The 17,977-nt window shown below is 40.7% G+C and overlaps 1 protein-coding gene across 1 annotated transcript in view; it reads right to left on the reverse strand.

Annotated features, from left to right (window-relative positions):
• Nucleotides 1–1,240: 1,240 nt before the first annotated feature.
• The window catches only part of LOC114552552 (zonadhesin), a 40,318-nt gene continuing 23,581 nt past the window's right edge, over nucleotides 1,241–17,977 (reverse strand). The window contains exons 48-81 of the mRNA XM_028573443.1: nucleotides 17,587–17,807; nucleotides 17,303–17,449; nucleotides 16,403–16,567; nucleotides 16,066–16,217; nucleotides 15,686–15,854; nucleotides 15,387–15,495; nucleotides 14,849–14,985; nucleotides 14,564–14,689; nucleotides 13,820–13,999; nucleotides 12,905–13,129; nucleotides 12,631–12,757; nucleotides 11,729–11,928; nucleotides 11,440–11,652; nucleotides 11,120–11,265; nucleotides 10,772–10,899; nucleotides 10,424–10,568; nucleotides 9,408–9,540; nucleotides 9,110–9,271; nucleotides 8,877–9,003; nucleotides 8,550–8,761; nucleotides 8,282–8,444; nucleotides 7,983–8,071; nucleotides 5,925–6,085; nucleotides 5,657–5,771; nucleotides 4,974–5,170; nucleotides 4,851–4,884; nucleotides 4,614–4,760; nucleotides 4,173–4,508; nucleotides 3,980–4,077; nucleotides 3,788–3,894; nucleotides 3,623–3,702; nucleotides 3,190–3,218; nucleotides 2,968–3,099; nucleotides 1,241–2,289 (exon numbers count right to left, since the gene is read on the reverse strand). Coding sequence (XP_028429244.1) covers nucleotides 1,735–2,289; nucleotides 2,968–3,099; nucleotides 3,190–3,218; nucleotides 3,623–3,702; nucleotides 3,788–3,894; nucleotides 3,980–4,077; nucleotides 4,173–4,508; nucleotides 4,614–4,760; nucleotides 4,851–4,884; nucleotides 4,974–5,170; nucleotides 5,657–5,771; nucleotides 5,925–6,085; nucleotides 7,983–8,071; nucleotides 8,282–8,444; nucleotides 8,550–8,761; nucleotides 8,877–9,003; nucleotides 9,110–9,271; nucleotides 9,408–9,540; nucleotides 10,424–10,568; nucleotides 10,772–10,899; nucleotides 11,120–11,265; nucleotides 11,440–11,652; nucleotides 11,729–11,928; nucleotides 12,631–12,757; nucleotides 12,905–13,129; nucleotides 13,820–13,999; nucleotides 14,564–14,689; nucleotides 14,849–14,985; nucleotides 15,387–15,495; nucleotides 15,686–15,854; nucleotides 16,066–16,217; nucleotides 16,403–16,567; nucleotides 17,303–17,449; nucleotides 17,587–17,807 — 5,467 coding nt within the window. The 3' untranslated portion in view covers nucleotides 1,241–1,734. The remainder of the gene's footprint in view (nucleotides 2,290–2,967; nucleotides 3,100–3,189; nucleotides 3,219–3,622; nucleotides 3,703–3,787; nucleotides 3,895–3,979; nucleotides 4,078–4,172; nucleotides 4,509–4,613; nucleotides 4,761–4,850; nucleotides 4,885–4,973; nucleotides 5,171–5,656; nucleotides 5,772–5,924; nucleotides 6,086–7,982; nucleotides 8,072–8,281; nucleotides 8,445–8,549; nucleotides 8,762–8,876; nucleotides 9,004–9,109; nucleotides 9,272–9,407; nucleotides 9,541–10,423; nucleotides 10,569–10,771; nucleotides 10,900–11,119; nucleotides 11,266–11,439; nucleotides 11,653–11,728; nucleotides 11,929–12,630; nucleotides 12,758–12,904; nucleotides 13,130–13,819; nucleotides 14,000–14,563; nucleotides 14,690–14,848; nucleotides 14,986–15,386; nucleotides 15,496–15,685; nucleotides 15,855–16,065; nucleotides 16,218–16,402; nucleotides 16,568–17,302; nucleotides 17,450–17,586; nucleotides 17,808–17,977) is intronic.

Genomic DNA, 17,977 nt, shown 5'->3' on the forward strand with positions numbered 1-17,977 from the left:
GTGCTCTGTGTTCAGTTGTAAGGACATTCACAGCAGGTGATGAATACTGCACTTCGAGTATTTGAGGGTAAACTTATCTCAAAAGAGAAGAGCAAAAGGACAGCATTAACCAGCAGTTTACATAAAGGAGTGATTCATTTAAAGACTGTGTATAAATAAGTGGGTTAGAGAGTATGTGTTTGCTCGTGTGTGTGTGTGTGTGTGTGTGTGTGTGTGTGTGTGTGTGTGTGTGTGTGTGTGTGTGTGTGTATGTGTGTGGGGCCCCTCGAGAATGAGAGCAGATTTCTAGGGATTTGGAAGGATTTCAAGATTATAACATGATTACAGCAGACCGCCATGGATGAAACATGCATGTTGGAAATTGAGAAGTAAATCTAATGTGCTTGCTAGAAAAACCTGCTGCAAATTGTCAGTTTACTTATCTCTCTAAACATTTATCATATTCATCTTGATCCATCTGTATCTGTACATCCAGCACACTTAAGCATTTACTTTATTAGTTGTTTTTTATTTCTTAACAGTGGCATATTTTTTGTGGCATATTTTGTATTTAATATATTTTATAATTTTATATATATATATATATATACACACACACACACACACAAATAAATCACACAAACATCACACAAATAGTCTTCCTAAAAATAACCCTTGTGTTGATCTAAACAACTAGAGCAAATATAATGTTGTACCACTGCATATCACCACACAAAGATGTACACACTCACACGAACACACGGCTCCAGAGCAGCTCAGCGTGGAGTTCTATGATGCTATGTCCCACCGTGAGGCAGACACACACAGGCCAAATCAGTGGCACATAGCAGCTAATCTAATTGATAAGGCATACAATCTCAGGAAGCCACTGAACCACACCCCTCACAAACACAAACACACACACACACAAAGCTACAGGGCAATGCCAGCTTCAACCCGGGGGAACTTGGCACAGAGCTCTAAGCTAACACTGATAGTAAGTGAAGACTTGTTCCATCTGACCTTCTGATTTGTCTCACAGCCCCCTATAGGAATACTCACTTTCTATTATAAGACCCAGAACCCTGTGTGTCAGATAAACCATTGAACCAGAGGAAGGCAGCAGTCGTACAGCATATTCTTTTCTTAAAAGATTTCAAGGTAGAAGTAGTAGTAGCTACTTTTAGTTTCACTTGGTTAGAGAAAGCTCACCACAATGAAAAGGGCTTTGAGAAGAAAAGTTAGAGGACATGCATGTTTGCTAAACAGAGAAAAGGGGGAAGAATTGTTGTAGTTTAATATTAAATATTCATGAGGACATGTGGGTCGTCACCTCTACAACACTGAGAAGTTGTTGTGAGCATGAACCAACACAGGAGCACAAGTGTCACCTTGTGTTCATTCAGCTGAAGTTTATTATCTTAATTAGAATATGGAAATAAACAGAGCCTGTATGAAAGGCTGGTGTTAACTCCTGCCTGAGAAACTATTTGGACAAGATGACAGATTGGGTCACTCTGATGCTTGTTGCCAGAAATTAATTCTGTTCAGGATCACAAATTAAAAAAAACAAAAAAACAGCTGAATTGTTTGAAAGCTGGCACAAATTAAGATAGAGGTCACTTGGATCGTTCCTCAACAAACAAGACAGAATATTATATTGTGCATAGATGACTGGATGATGATTTAGGATGAATATGAAGAAGCACAAACAGGCAGGAGAAATAACGAGAGAACCACAAAAGAAAACATTTCTCAGCATTGATCTACATTCACATCCAGGTTCTGATCAGTAGGCCCCCACATGTCCTCTGTGTGTCCAGTTGTATTGTCTATTGTGATCTGACTGTTCAGCTCCTGCTTTCCTTGGACATTAAGATGGAGCCGATCTTGGCTCTCCAGCATCTGGCAGTCCAGTAATGTGTCAGTGTTGTTGCTCTGGACAGTGTAATTCACCTGCTGGTCAGAAATATGACTCTCCAGTTTATAGCCACCAAGACCTTTGCTCTTTACTTTTTGTTGGCTGAGACTCTTGCTAGCTGGAATACTGTCCTGCCGCTGGCCGTCAGCGGGACTGCAGCAATTGACGCCAGGATAATGCTCCCCGTGCCCCTGCTGAGTGGTGCTGCTGTCTGTTTGTGTACTGCTTCTCGTCCCATCTCGTGACTTGCTGTCATGCTGCTGGCTCTGTCTGATCTGGCCTAATGTGATTTGGAGCTCATTGAGGCGCTGTGATACATAGCGTCTCTTCAGTTCCAGCAGGATTGTTCCATTACGACTCAGGCTTGGCATGCTTGTTGGTGATGCCCTCTGCATAAGAATATATCACAGATAATGTATTGTAGATTATGGGTGGTAAAATAATTTATGAATCCATGCACATAGTCTCATGCAATGGTGCAAATATGCAAACGTATGCACACATCATATTCAAATCACACTGATTCACATATTTTCCTCTTTAGTCAGTGCTGAATAGGAGCAAATGAATATCAGCATGATGGTAAAAAGGAGAGTTCTCTGCGCTTCTGCAGACCACAACAATCGGGTGCAACCAAGGCAGGACACAACAGTATAAAATAACAAAAAATATGCCGGTGCAACACAGATGTCTTCTCGTTTTATTTTCAGAAGACTCTGATGAAGATGTAATCTTACATCAAAACGTTAGTCACTGTTATGCACCTTAAGAAATAAAACCATTAAGTAAGAAGACATCTGTGTTGCACTGGCAAATATTTTGTTATTGAATATCAGCATGATGTTTGAATGATTGAATCAACTAAATCAATCAGTGTAATAGGTCATTTATATGTATGAAATGCTAAATAAAAATTTGTATTGAGAAAGTAAAGAAATTGAAATATGTAGGAAATAAAAAGACTAAGAGACAATGTCTTAGCCCTTCACAATGCAATTAAATTACCACACAATAATTCTTTGGATTATGCAGTTACATATGAGATGTTTAATATTCTAGCTAATTACCACAGAATGGTTGCCAGCACTGTTCTCTCTCTCCTTTAGCCATGTGCTCATTTGAGCTCTCTTCTGTAGCTGCACGCTCAGCTGCAAGAAAGACTCATTCAGGCAGTCAATTTCTTCCTCCATGCAGGACATCTGTGACAGAGGAAATGGTGAAGTAAGGTGCAGTGCTTGGAGGAGGACAGTGACTATTCTCTGAAACTAAGATTTGTAACTAAGTGATACCTGCATTGGTGTCCCTTTTGGTGATAAACCTGCAGAAATTAAACAAGGCTTTTGATCAAGGGTCAATAGTTTGGGCTTCTTAAAACCAGTTTTTTTTTTTTTTTATCTTGGTATATTAACTATAAATGCCATAAAAGGTAATACGCTTTAACTAATTTAGCAACTATCCAGCTTCTAAGTGGTGATACATTATGATTTTCAATCATTTTAAATTTTGTTGATGCATGTCTGTATGTCATATTTACTTTGCAATGACAGATGCATAGTGTCAAATTATAGGGTTACGATTCTGTCAAGTGCTCTTTTAAGATATGTGGTGTGTTACTATATTTTGTCCATCCCGTGAACAGTTTTGTCAGAAAAATTGTTGTCATTGATTTGCATACTGTATAACCTCACTTTCTATCTTATTATAAATTTACAATTGTCTTACCTGTGTCCATCCCCTCAGTTGAACTCTGTTTGAGGTTTGTGATGAGTTGTTCTAACTTGAAATATTTATATTTCTGAAGTCTAAGTCAGAAAAGAGGCAGAAAAGTATTTAATTACAGGATTTTGTTCAAAGGGCATACCATACTCTACTGCTCTTCCCACCAACCTGCAAGCTAATAGGTGCTCAGTGAACTGTGCTTCAGTGGGAACTCTAATGTTGAGAAATTCCTCAACTAACGCACCGTGCTGCCCCTCTGAAGCCTCACATTTTGTCTATAAAAAGAAAGGGTAAAAAGTTAGCTGCCCCTACCTGTGCAGTATGAGGATGATGTGTGAGTCTTACATAGCACTTACTCACCTCTGCTGGTTTCCATTTGAAAGAAAAGTTGAAATGCTGAAGGCTTAAAGCTGAAATGGCCTCATGGAGAGCTTGCACAAAGCTCTGGGGTTTGGATCCTAGATTAATAAAGAAAAATTGTGCTTTTAAAGAGGATTGCCAGAGCTATTGTACATGACTTTTGCCAAGCAATGACACAAGATCGGGTGCTGACCTGATGCTATGTAGGCCATGGACTGGAGAATTGTAGCAATGAAATGTCCCACGTGCTGAAGCTTTGCCTCTGACAAATAAAGGATTTGATTGACTGCATCAAAATAAAAGTCCCTTGAGCAATGAGCCAGCAGAGCCTCATTGGAGGAAGCCGAAGAAACAGGGATTGACTTGGCCAGTAGCAGAACCACAGATGGGAACAGGGGGCAGTTTGCAAGCAACTGCATCACCTGGCAACCAAACAGGAATACGGCCGAGTGTTGAGGTGAGAGGTTGTCCAACGCAGTCGGGATAAGTTGCCCATCATGGTTCTCCTGGACAAAAAGCTCTGTAGTTGCTAAAACAGATGGAAAATACTGCCTTTTAGGCTCCATATTTACCATCATTTGTTATTATATTTACCATATTTGTTGGCCCCGTAATCTAGTTAAATCATGTTTACCACTGTGGAGATGCTGATTAGACTCCGCTGTGGTAAGGTTCTGTAAAGACTGTTGGATCTCCTGCAGGGTCTTGAATAAAGGAGATATGCTGACCAGCTTGGACAGGTCATGGTCACTTAGACAAGGAGCTGTGCTCTGTAGATGGACTGGGGAAGACAGAATCATCTCACTGGGGTGACACAATATCCTGATGCGCTTGGAAATTCAACACACCTTTGTTTAGATTTGTTCCTTACCTGGCTCTGCTTTGGTCATATTCACAGATGAAAACTGTGGACAAAATTTGAAGGACCAGATCATTCTTCACTTAATTATTCTATTGTAAGATATGCTACAAACAACACAAACTACAACGGTACCTGTGTATAACACATGTTGGTGTCACCGTGCTGGGTGTATCCAGCTTGCGGCTCACATTCCCTGGTATCATGAGGACCTGTTTGACAGTATGGGGGACCAGGCAAATCCTGGTTCTGCCAAGCTTCTCCTGTCAGCCTACATAAGAGAGCTTCCACTGACCTGAGAACAGCTCCCAGTAATGCGATGGAGGCCTCGGCTAGGACGATGGGGATGTTCAGTCCCATGCAAATTTTGTTTTAAAGAAAAACATATAATGAAGGATGTGACATAGTATTCAACCTGTCAAATCACAACAATGGGTGACTTAAAGAGTAAAATAGGTAGATATGAGTCTTTGGGCAATAAAGGAATAGTCTTACATATTGGGAAATGCTTGTTTGCTTTATTTGTCAGAAGCCAATTGTCTTGAAACAGGCGGAAACCGCGAGCCTGGCTTTGTATGAGGGTAACAGAGTCCACCTACCAGCACCTCTAAATATCACTCAACATGTTTTGTGTATGGTTCTTTGTACTAAGCTAACAGACTGTAATTTTACAGTATAATTATCATACAGAGAAAAGGGTATTAATCTTCTCATCCATATCTCGACAAGAAAGCAAATAAGCATACTTCCCTAGAGGACAAACTATTCCTTTAATCATCTTGGTTTTAGGATTTATCATCATCATCATCCAGTTTTACCTTGTGTATCTCGCTCTCCTACACTGCTGTTAGATGGTTTATCCCTCATTGCATTATGAACTAGCAGCTCCTTAAGAAGGCTTAGTTTTTTATGATCCATATTGTCGAAGACATTCTAAAAAAAGAAAAAACAATTTTACGCTGTTTTGTTGTGGCACTTGAGAAGACCACAACAGTCTTATATAGTCTTGAACATTACAAATCTAATGCCCAATTCTTTCTTGAAATATTTGATTTATGCCTTCACTTCACTATAATAAAAACTCACCTTGAGGGTTTCAGTCTGTTGGCAAATGTTTCTATAAAACTCTTGTGTGTCTTTGCGGTGTCGGGCCAGTTGTGAGGCTATGTGCAGGTTCTGATCCTCTAGTTTGTCGTACAGAGTCTTCACATTTAACTCCTCCAAATCACAGCGCCCTGACACACTTCCTAAATGGGAATAGTAAATGTCAATAATGTGTCAGTTAGGAATGGACTGAAAATAAAGGGCAAAAGTCTCATCACGCCATCCTAAAGAAGGGTACTTCAAAAACTTCCTTAACTCGGCTCCATAACTAATAATCTATATGCACTGGTTTTACTGTAAAGTGTCGTTGAGTACCATGTAAAGCGCTATATAAATAAAATTTATTATTATTATTATTATTATTATTATAATAATAACAATTCAGTCAAGTCTCTCAAGCTTTTTAGACAAGCCGGATGGAGCATGCAATGGATGATAAGTATTACAATTAAAATTGCAGAGGCTAACTAGAGAGCCAGAGATAACAGTATAAGTCATTAGACTGTGATATTAGTCATTATTTTCTTTATCATCAATCAAATGGGGAATAGGCTGTGAAATGCTACCTGGTCATGCGTGATGGTTTCATAATGACTACTAGGCCAATGGACATTTAAACGCCCTATCAAGCTGCATGAATAATGCAATAATAATCACTAAGTGAGAAACATTAAAGCCAACTCTACCTTCAGGTCATTTCAAACATTATCAGACTAGAAAAAAATGATGTCAAATATATTGAAGAACAGTTGCTGAAAAAGTTGTTGAAACTTTTCTGGAAAAAATTTTAATAATTGATTTATGATCGGGTTATTGAAGTGGTACATAAAACATAAAAACTGATGGGTCAATCCCATACTGTATACTGTAAACTCTTTTAGCCATGCTAGAGGCATGGCACAATGGATGGCTATTATATTTTGGGTTGTCGTTCGTTCGGAAGGTCCACCACTTAGCTCCAGACTGAAATATTTCAACATCTATTTGATGGATTGCCATGATTTTTGGTAGAGGCATTCATGGATCTTAGAGCATGAATCTGACCAACTTTTCATTGAACGCCGTCATCAAATCAAGATTTCAATTTGTCTAGTACTTAAGTTTGTGACTAAACACCTGCAAAACTAATTATACATTTCTATCAGCCTCAACTGTACTTTGTGTTTAGTGCTACTTGGCAAATGTTAGCATGCTCCTCTTTGATAAAGGTTATTGTTAGGGCTGGCTCAGGTTTGCCTTGGACCAGCCCTTAGTTATGTTCTATAGGTTTAGACTGCTAAGGAACTTCCAATGACACACTGAGCTCCTCTCTCCTCCTCTCTCTCTCCATATGTGTGAATTAATGTCCCAATGTTACTAAGTGAGCTTCTTCGCCTACATCGTTGTGCTTCCCGCGTCGCAGATTTCCTTGGATTGTGGTGGCACCTGGATCGTGGTTACGGCTGCATTCCTGCTCAATGCCCACTGCTGCTACAATTATTATTATTATTATTATTATTATTATTAATATTATTATTGGCTTGCATATTATTATTACTGCCTCTTTCCTATTAATATAATTTCCACTGTTCATCATGTCATGGAACAACCCATTAATTTTGGAGCAGATCTGAACTATAGGGCAGATACACTAATAATTTTTTTTTTACTTCTGTTAACTCTGCGAGAGAGGGCATTTGCTGCATTCATGTGGTGTCAGAATAATCGAAAAAACAAGTTCCCGACTGGGAAAATTCACACTTCATTAACATTGTGACATAAGGCATGCCTTGGCGGAGGTCTGCTTTCAGAGTGCCCTTCTAGTGGTTATTATTGTTATCTTCGACTTTTATATTTGCAGTCTTCCCACTTTGTATTGCATTTGCTGCACAGCAATTTCCCTCTGGATAAATAAAGTTTCATTTTATCTTATCAACATGCAAACTCACTGTGCACTCCGCCACACCCAGCGGTAACACCATGACTTCCTGATTCCATTAGTACTACTAATACATTTTAAAAAGGGGTTCGATCTACAGCACAGTGTAACAGTGAGCTTACCTCCTTTTGAAACAGCGGGCTCCTCAGCTTCTGCTCCTTCTCCTACACCCCTACTGCCTAGGAAGCCACCTAAGCTTGGGACAACTATGCTGAAACACAAAAACAAAGCCACACATATATGTCTTATGTCAATTTACATAGTTTACAGAAAGGTTGACAAGAACAATGAGACAGAAAGGAGGGTGACTTTTAGCATATATTATCAAGGGTAAATTAATATTTGCTGCTAGGACTCCCAACATCAGTGTCCGGACACATTGATAAATCACACCATCAGTTTTGATGTCTAGCCAACAGACCTGTCTCCACTGCAAACACAATCCACTGGATAGAAGGGCTCCCCAAGGCTGCGCCACTTTGGCTTAGTCCTCCACTGGGAGGCAAGTTTTGCATTGCCGGGTCGCAGAACTAGCACTGTGGTGGTCAAAACCACAACTACAACCAGCAGCAGACTCAGGATCCCTACACACAGTTAGCATTGTGTCATGATAAAATAGCAAGCACAGCCATGCACCTGCATGATAAAATGTTGAGTAGACATTACTTTTAAACAGTAAGGATGTACACCTGCTATCACTCCCCAGTCAGGTAGAAGGTTGAGTCTGTGCTGCTTGACAATCCCGTACTTGACCAGCTGTGCCGGGGTCATGGGCTGGAAGACGGAGGCCCGAGGGTCACACTCTGTCTCCTCCTCACTGACCACCACCACCATACTCCACTCTGGGACAGCACTGTCAACAAACACATACTTCCCTGTTTCTGAAAACACATGGGCAAACCTGAGAAGAGGAGAGGAACAGAGAGGAGTTTGTGGTGTATAGGGCACGTCACAAAATGTGATTTCAAATAATCAATATTTGAGGCTCTACCTGCAGTATGGACTCGAAACATTACCTTGTAGAGTTAAAGTTTGTCTGCTTCATCAGTATCTGCAGATGTCTGAAGGCACCAAAGTCCCAGCTGGGGTTACTGTTAAACAGGTGGTCTTTCTGATACACTGGGAAGTGGCTGAGACGGCGGTCTTAGGGATATAAAGAAAGTTAAAACAAGATTACTGTGTTTAAAACAAAAAGAAATCACACTGTCATGATAAAAAAAAACATGAAAGTAAACAAAATATGTCGTACCAGTGTGGTTGATCGTAAGATGGAAAATGAGCATGTCACCAGAGGACAGACAGACGATGGGGTTGGGGATACGAGGAAGGACAGCAAGGTCGAAAGCATCATTATCATCTTCTTCTGTGTCTCTCCTCGTTCTGGGTCTTGTATTTAGGAGTTCTACTGGTTCTGAGTAGAGATAGATCGATGCTCAGGGTTTAGACAATCAAGTTAAATGTTCATATGATTTCCTTTAAAATATAATGGATACAGAAAGACATTATAAAAATAAAATGAATCAATATGACAAGTTATGTTTAGTCACCTGATATAAACTGATTGATGAGCTCTATCTGTGTGGGAATCCAACCAAACACCCCTTTTGTGTCAAACTGGACCAAATGGATTTTACCAATACTCTTTGCGTGGATATCTGGTCCTAAAACATTGATTACAGTCTGGGAGTAAACGGAAACAAGCTCAATAAGAACTGCTACTGCAGCACAATACAACAGTATAATACATAAATTCAAGAAATAAAATGACAAATTATCAATAACTCATTTTAAGAGGCCTTCGCTCTTATTAAACTGACAAGGCAGCCATGTTTTTACCATATCTGGGAAGCAATTAAATATAATGAACAGTAATGGCATATTGTGCTTCTACGTGAAATATATACATACATGCATGCATGCATACATACATTAACTTGTGTTTTCCATGGCTAAACATGTAGATCATGGTAAAATAATGAAACACAAAATGGTTTAACGTTTAAACGTCCTGTACTTGAGAAAAAGACTGTTGTATTAAAATGATATTACACAAATAAACAGTTTGGGCTGCTTAATATCTCTAAACCCAGTGCATCCAAAACATGTACATTCATAGGTGATGAAATTGCTTAAAATTATTAGACCAAGTAGCTATTTTGTTGAACTGCTAAATACATTTTGCTGCATGGAGAGATGAGTTCATTATTCATCACTTTCCCTTTATCGCAATGATATCACCAAATGTGCAGCTGCAACATTTTTCCATGTGTCCTGCTGAGACTAAGACTGGCCGAGACACAGATAAATGCTACGGCAAGCTTTCCGCCAACTAACCGATTTTGCTAACCCCTACAGTCTGAAAAGTCTCTTGGCTGCATCCTTACAATACTAGTATTAGATTTGTGTTTATTTTTATCTGGTGGTAGCAGCTTCAGAAAATCCTCTCATTCGCATACACATTTAATGTAATTCTTAAGTACGTATAAGGTAAATAAGAAATCCATTATCTTCTAAGGTATGGCCAATCACCAGTTTGTCAATGGCCCTGTCACAGCTCCCTTACCCTGGCCCAAACCATCTTGTCTCTTTCTTTGAGGCAGAGCAGCAGGTGTCCATCTGGTGAGAACTGGGCAGACAGCTGAGGTAGTCTGGAAAGGCAGGAAGTGTTGCAATGCTCTTCGGCTGACACATATCGCTCACACTGGCAGCTGGGGCATTAGGATCAGGCAGATAAGACAAGACACAGAAAGACAGATAGCATTTCAGGCTACTTACCACTTAGAAATAATAATTCATGTCCTTATTTTATCTAGCTTTAGTAGTTTTTACAGGGGCATTTTTCAAATATTAATTGACTCTGCAAGGTGTTTTGAAGGTCCAAGTTGAATTTAAAAGTATAAGTGAGATTCACATGCCCATCTCCACATCCAGACTTCCTCCATGTTGTCCACAGGTGATATTACAGGAGTGGAGGGAAGGTGACACACACTCCCTGGATGCTGCCAGACGTACCTGACCTGTGGCACATCGTCTGTTTGCCTGAAACACATTGAACACAGACATCTAAAAATGTCTTCAAACACACAGATCTTGCCGGTCATTACATTATTCATGATTAAAAAGCAGTACAAGAGTATTTTCCATCTCACTGTTCTTCTGAAAAAAACTAATTATAGTAAAATCATCACCAACAGGTCATATTAAGGCAGTGTTTTCCACAGGTCAATACAGTAATTAATAGCCACTATATAATACTGACTTCAGGTTGGCAGTCCAATTCACTGTCAGAGGTAGAGCTTTTGAAATCCAGTTCATTATAGAAGATGAAACCAGTTCTGCACAAACACGAGCCATCCGAGTGCTGGAATGCACGATTCTTACCAATGCAAGTACAAGAAGAAGAACCTGAGGAAACAGGTGTGACATGGCACACCAATGTGATCAACAGAGATATTTTCCTGTACTGATGAACAATGCTTTTGAAACTGTTAACTTAACGGTAAAATAAGCATATGATGTGTTCAGATAAAAGCACTTAATGTGACCCGAGTTATCTGGAAAGATCTGATAGGATCTAACCTGCTGTTGAGGTTGAGGAACTGCCACAGGGAAAGCATGCCTTCTGAGCAGGCAGGTGGTTAAAGGTACCAGCTGGACATGGGTGACAGTCAGCCATTGTTTCAGCATGAATGCGGATACCAAAGGAGCCAGGGGGGCAGGGTATTAGTTGGGTGGATCCCATTGGACAGACATACCCAAGAAGACAAGGGTTACTCTTGTAGTGGTGTGTACCTGTTGAATTAAAATAAAGTCACACTTTATTTGGAGTTTGGCATGAAATAGATGATTTGTGGTAGTGTCCAAATACCTGGGGGGCAAAAGTATCCTGGTGGACATGGAAGGCATTGTGGGATAGCAGAGAGGTACGGACGATAGGTGCCCCCCTCACACACGCTACAGCAACTGTTTTGGGATCCTCTGAGCCCACTGGTGTTGACAGGCATGGAACCCCCTTTGCAGGACTTCATGGCAGAGCTGTTGGCTGGGCAGTAGTAGGGAAATGGACAGCTGTGGGGCATTGTAACAGGGTTATTTATAAAGCTTTAATCCACACCGTATAGAATCAGGCCAAATTTATTAAGCTTTCATCATTTCAACAGTTAAAGCTGTGGTGTAGTGGGAGTGGTGGTGGTGGTGGTGGTGGGGGGGGGGGGGGGGGTGGAGTGCTGACCTTCTCAGCACCACCTTTCCATTTTATTGTTTGACTTTTCATCATTTGATGCTCATTGATCCCCCTATATTTCTGAAAATCCTAGACATGGTTGTGACCTGCACTTCGTTAGTGCTTTATGATTAGCCTGTGTGCGGCCCGCCGTACGGGTTGAGCAGAGGCTGCACAGTTTGACCAGCGGGCAGTAGCCGCACACCAGGCCGCCGGATGGTGTTGCTAAGAATTTGCAATGTACAACTATTATCAGACCAGCCCTCGTGGCCTCGAAAAACTACCGGCCCACTGGGAAAAGTCCCGACTTGCCACTCCGCTACTGAGTTAAAGCCTCTAATTTCCATCTCAATCTTACAAAAGTATAGTTTAGTTTATTTGTTTCACAGAACATAAAAAAACAAATTACACTGAAGAAATACAAAAATACACTTGAGTGTGTGGTAGAAAACCTGTAGCGGCTTATATAAAAACCACAACCAAAGTACATACGCGGTGTGTTTGCATGCGTTTCAGGTTTCAGGATATTGGACATCTCATGCACTCACAGTTGTTTGGGGGTGTGGTAGGAATGAGATCCCTCAGGACAAAAATACCCTTCAGGACAGACTTGCGGCTCAGCAGTCTGAGGTCCACAGTATGAGCCAGCTCTGCACAGCCTCTCTGAGACTGCACCTGGATTATAATCCAAAAACTAATTAGTGCCAAACTTCATTACCGTTTCTTGGGAGAAAAGCATTTATTCAAATAAAAGACTCAAAGTTATCGCATACAGAATCTAATATACCATGCTAACATTATAAACTGCGTTGATGAACCTACCCATGGGACATTGATAAGAGGCCCTGCAGGGGATCCCCTCCACATTGGGCTTCCCGGTAGCCTGAGGATCTGGACAGAAGGTTCCTCCTGCACACGGTTCACACTGGCTGGGTGCAGCAGCTCCAGGAACGGGCCTCTTGGTGCCTGCAGGGCAGAAGATGGGGGGTCCAGACCCACGGCACCAGAAACCAGGTGGGCAGGGACTGTCGGAGTAGTCTGTAAGCCCTGTAAAACAACGGTTTTCTGAAAAAAACTATTCATCACTTCACACACTATAACCAAAATAGAAATAACTCTGCTGTATCATCGTCCACACACATTGAGGGGATGTTAAATGGAAAAACAACTGAACCATTAAGTTTATCAAAATGACTCCAACACAAGTGAAGTTCTTTACTACTCATAATTAAGGAAGCCTTTATTTACGCATTCAAAGAATCTGAGGGAGAAGATGGAGGGAGACAATCTGCTGAGAATCAACCAATACTGTAGATAAAGTACCAATGTGATTTCAATTTGAAATCATTTAAAGCATTCATGAGGAAGATGAGAAGGGTTTTTTTTGTATTTTTGATATAGGAAGTTTAAATATAGTGTCTTCTATCACATGATACCTCCTTCCCTCTTATCTCAGGCACAGGTTTAATAATGTGCATACATACTAAAATTAATACAACCTACTGTAGAAAAGTAATTTTTGTGTCCTTAGAAATGTAAAATCAAACCTGCCAGAGAGAGGACTATTAGGGCGTATTTTACACTTTAATATACAGCAGGCACAGGATGTAGAAGAATGAAAAGGGAAAAATACCTTTAATGGAAAACATAAGGATAAGGATTCTGTTACATTTGAAATGGGTAATTTTAGTTCATCTTTTTAATTAGTCGTGGTGAGTTCAATGCAGTGTGTCAGACCTGTGCTGTTACAGTGTGAACCAGGAGGGCAGGGCAGGCAGTCGCCCTTACTGCCTGCTCCAGGGGAATCTCGGTAGGTGTACAGCGGACATGGCCTGGGTCCTGTCCCTCCATTGAAATCACTGCCTGGCAGGCCATCACAGTAATGAGCAGCAGGACACAGATGAAGGACTGGGTCGCCTGCAAACAAACAAGAAAAACGCTTTCAGATATGTTGATGGTGAGGTTGTTTTAATGCCACATTTGTTACACTCTTGCTTATTAGTTGAGGAATCAATTTCAATAATTTATTGATCATTTTTAAGACTCATCAAGCCCTTGCCCCTGGCTAAATTTCTAAGTTATAATTTTCGAGGCAGGGCCCTTCAGGCTTCTTCCAATTATCAACCTGAGGTTTTAACTGTAGTTCCAGTCCCAGGGTCCTGCTGGTATCTACTTACTCAGTTTACACATGAAACACACAATGATGCAATTAACTTCCCGGCAGGAAAGCAAGCAAGCAGTATGCCGCTTCCCAAGCATCAGAATTGAAAAATGCTCATCTAGGCCAAAGAAAAAAGGATTTTTTTTTGTTTTACTGTGAGAATCAATGTCTCAAACTCAGCCATTCCATTCCATCACTTAAAAACAACTTGTCCTCTTTATGTCCAACTTTATCCTGCATTTTTACCCTGAAAACCTGATAACAGTAGCCACAAAAACATTTCCAGCTACTCAAACATAAGGTATATTATAAGCTCATACCAGGTTTACACCAATGCCGAGGTGGGCAGGGTAAGCAGTTCTGTAGGCTGGAACCTCCTGGTGAGCTTCTGACAGTGTTTGCAGGACACAACAAAGCCTCCTCTGTGCCCTCGGGACAGTAGAAACCTAGAATAATAATAAAAAAATTGCATTAACACTTTATTATACATATTTAAAGAATAAAATGATCAACTAAGTTGATGATAACTAATCTTAAATGTCAAAGAATCTACAATTTAAGTATGACAATCTGTATGTTGTTTTTTAACGATTGATGTATTGTACCTGGTGGACATGGTCCAGCACACTGCATGCCCCACTGGCACTTGGTCCGATTAGACATTGGTCCCTGAGGGGTGAAATCTGCACTCCCAGAAACACAGAGATAGCCTGCAGCACACATACCCTGGATCCTACCAGCCCTGAAAAAAAGATTCACAGGATTAGCTTACACACAAAACCACACAGAAACACATATACACAGGAACCTTTAGAAGACTCAAAAATGTATGCTTCATTAGATAAATAGAATGATAATTACATTGTTTCTAACCTTTTCACCTCCCACATCCACATTCATTATATTCATGCATATCAATGTCTTAATTTGGCTGTTCTGTGAGCTGTGACTTCTGAACATGCTAATTGTGAGTATAATCAGAGCAGAGAAGAATATTTGCCTTTGAGCATGTGTCTATGTGTGTACACAATGTGTGTGTTCCTAATTGTGTGTCTGTCCGTGTATTTCTGGATGTATGTGAATGTGAGACAAAGTGCACATTGGAGAGCTTGTGCGTGCATGCATACACTGCATCCAGTGTACCTGCAGAACTTTCCTGGAGGGCAGGGTAAACACTCTCTCTCTTCTTGTAGCCCTCCCTGGTTTGAATGAGTGTATGTCCCATTAGGGCAGGGATGAGGCACCATTGTGCCTGAAAAAAAAGATGCAGTAGAGCGGAGACTGACAGAGCGGAGACTGACAGGGTGATTTATTACATAATTACAACAAAGGAATATGTTTTTTAAATTAAAACACAAGTCTGGTTTTTAAGGTTATACATGAATGTATTTATTTATTAAAGTTGCCATCTGCTGTAGTCAAAAAAATTAATTTTAAAGTACCTGCAGGGCAGAATGAGTGTGGTGGGCAGGGCCATGGCTCTCCCACTATTGCCTCCTCACAGTAGAACCCAGCTCGGCATGGGATGCAACTGTCTGAGCCTGGGTTCGGCTGGTACTCCCCTGTGGGACAAGGCAGGGCCAGGGCAGAGCCTTCTGGACAATGGTGGCCCTAGGAGATGATATAAATGACAAAGGGGGTAGGATTCAATGCAGCAGGACATTAATAATAATCAACATGGCACAAGCTTCTCTCTGAGAGATACTGTTAGAAATCAATAAGAACAATGTAAAAGGGAAGGAGAGAAAAAAAATTCAGTGGAAGGGAGAGAGAGCACAGAGATTAAAATAATGATATAGTATCTGAATAACCCTTACTGTACCTTGGGGCAGAGGAAGGCATATGGAGTGGTTGAAGAGAAGTCGAAAGGGCAGTAGAAACCAGCAGCACAGGGGCCACTTGGGTTGGCCAGACCCTCAGTGGAGCAGTAGTGACCAGCAGGACAGGCAGAGCAGCTCTCAATGGACACTCCTCCTATGACAACAAATAACAGTGATGCAGATCAGACAAGCAGATAACAAGAGATCCCATTAGGAACTCTTTCAAATGCAAATGCAAGCTCCTAATTAAAGAGATGATATGGATATCAAATTATTCAATTCATCACACAGTGTTGTGACTCAAACAGAAAACAATATGAGCGTAAACAGTAGGTGTACCGATGGTGTTGCGAATACTGCCAAGAGGGCATGGAATTGTGGAGATGCACCCTCTTGGACAGTAGTGGCCCACGGGGCAAGGGCCATTCCTGGGGAAGTTGTCAGAGCTCTGCGGCGTTGGCTCCATGGCTCCACCTTGGCAGAAATAACCCTGCAAACAAGAACCTAGACAAAAATACAAAGATACACTCAAAGTGTATCCTTCAATCAATTAGACAGCAGCAGCTGATTCAGAACAGTGCTGTTCGAGTCCCTACTAAGACCAAGAAAGTGGATCACATCACTCCAGTTCGGAGGTCTTTACACTGGCTCCCTGTCTTCTAAAAGTATTTATTTTAAAATGCTACTGTTGGTTTATAAATCACTGAATGGTTTAGGGCCAAAATACATTTCTGATCTTCTAATACATTATGAACCATCCAGACCTCTCAGGTCATCTGGGACAGGTCTGCTTTTTGTTCCCAAAGTCAGAAGTGAACATGGAGAAGCAGCATCAGTTTTTATGCACCACATATCTGGAACAAACTCCCAGAAAACTGCAAGTCCGCTGCAACTCTCAGTTCTTTTAAATGAAGGCTGAAGACTTTTCTTTTTGATGCTTTTTTTTAAAATAAAGTAATTGTTCATTTTTTACACTGCACTGTATTTTTTACTCTTGTATTTTATACCTGTTATTATTTTTTAGCAGTTTTAAAATATTTTTAATGAATGTTTTAAAATAATTGTTTTTAAATAAAATGTTTTAAACTTCTGTTTGTTTTATGTAAAGCACTTTGAATTGCATTGTTGCTGAAATGTACTTTATAAATAAAGCTGCTAGTTACTAAATGGTTGAACTAGTATCAGGGTGTGCATTTTGGCTAAAATAATGTGTCACCAAATATCATTGTGTTTGGTCACCTTGTGGTGTTGAGGCTCCATATGAGCTACAGTACACTCCAGAGGGACAGGGTGTGCAGACAGAAAGAGAAAAGGCTCCTGTCTGGTTGCTGAAAGTCCCTAAAGGGCAGAGCTGAGGCAGGGCTGTCCCGGCAGGACAAAAATGGCCTAGGAAGAGAGCACTTATTAAATATTGGTACTGCAGAATTAGAAATTTGACCACTGGACAGTATTGCTGCTGTATGTAAACAGGTAAGTGATGTGATTTGTACTGTAGATTCAAAGTTTATTTTCATCATCCTCACCAGCTGGGCAGATAGAGGGCTTTTGAGTGGCTGAGGAGGAACACATGGTCCCTTTGGGGCATATCATACAGTGGGATGCTCCAGGAGCAGGACTGTAAGTGCCAGGCTCACAGGGCACCTCACTTGCTGAGCCAACAGGACAGTTATGGCCAGCGGGGCAGAGGTAGCCATGGGAAATATCAGACGGGGTGGGACTGGAGCTGCCACTAAGGCAAACATACCTGTAGGCATAAACAAGGAAAACAAACTTCATATCACAAATATTGCCACAAGCTGCCATTAGTGAGACCGAACAATCTGTCAGTGAGGAAATATAATTTACAAATTTTGGAGAAGTTTTCAGTTTTGTAATGGTAAACGGTTTTAAATACACCATACAGTATTTAATGCT

Source organism: Perca flavescens, chromosome 3, assembly GCF_004354835.1.
Source record: "Perca flavescens isolate YP-PL-M2 chromosome 3, PFLA_1.0, whole genome shotgun sequence".
Lineage (NCBI taxonomy): Eukaryota > Metazoa > Chordata > Actinopteri > Perciformes > Percidae > Perca > Perca flavescens.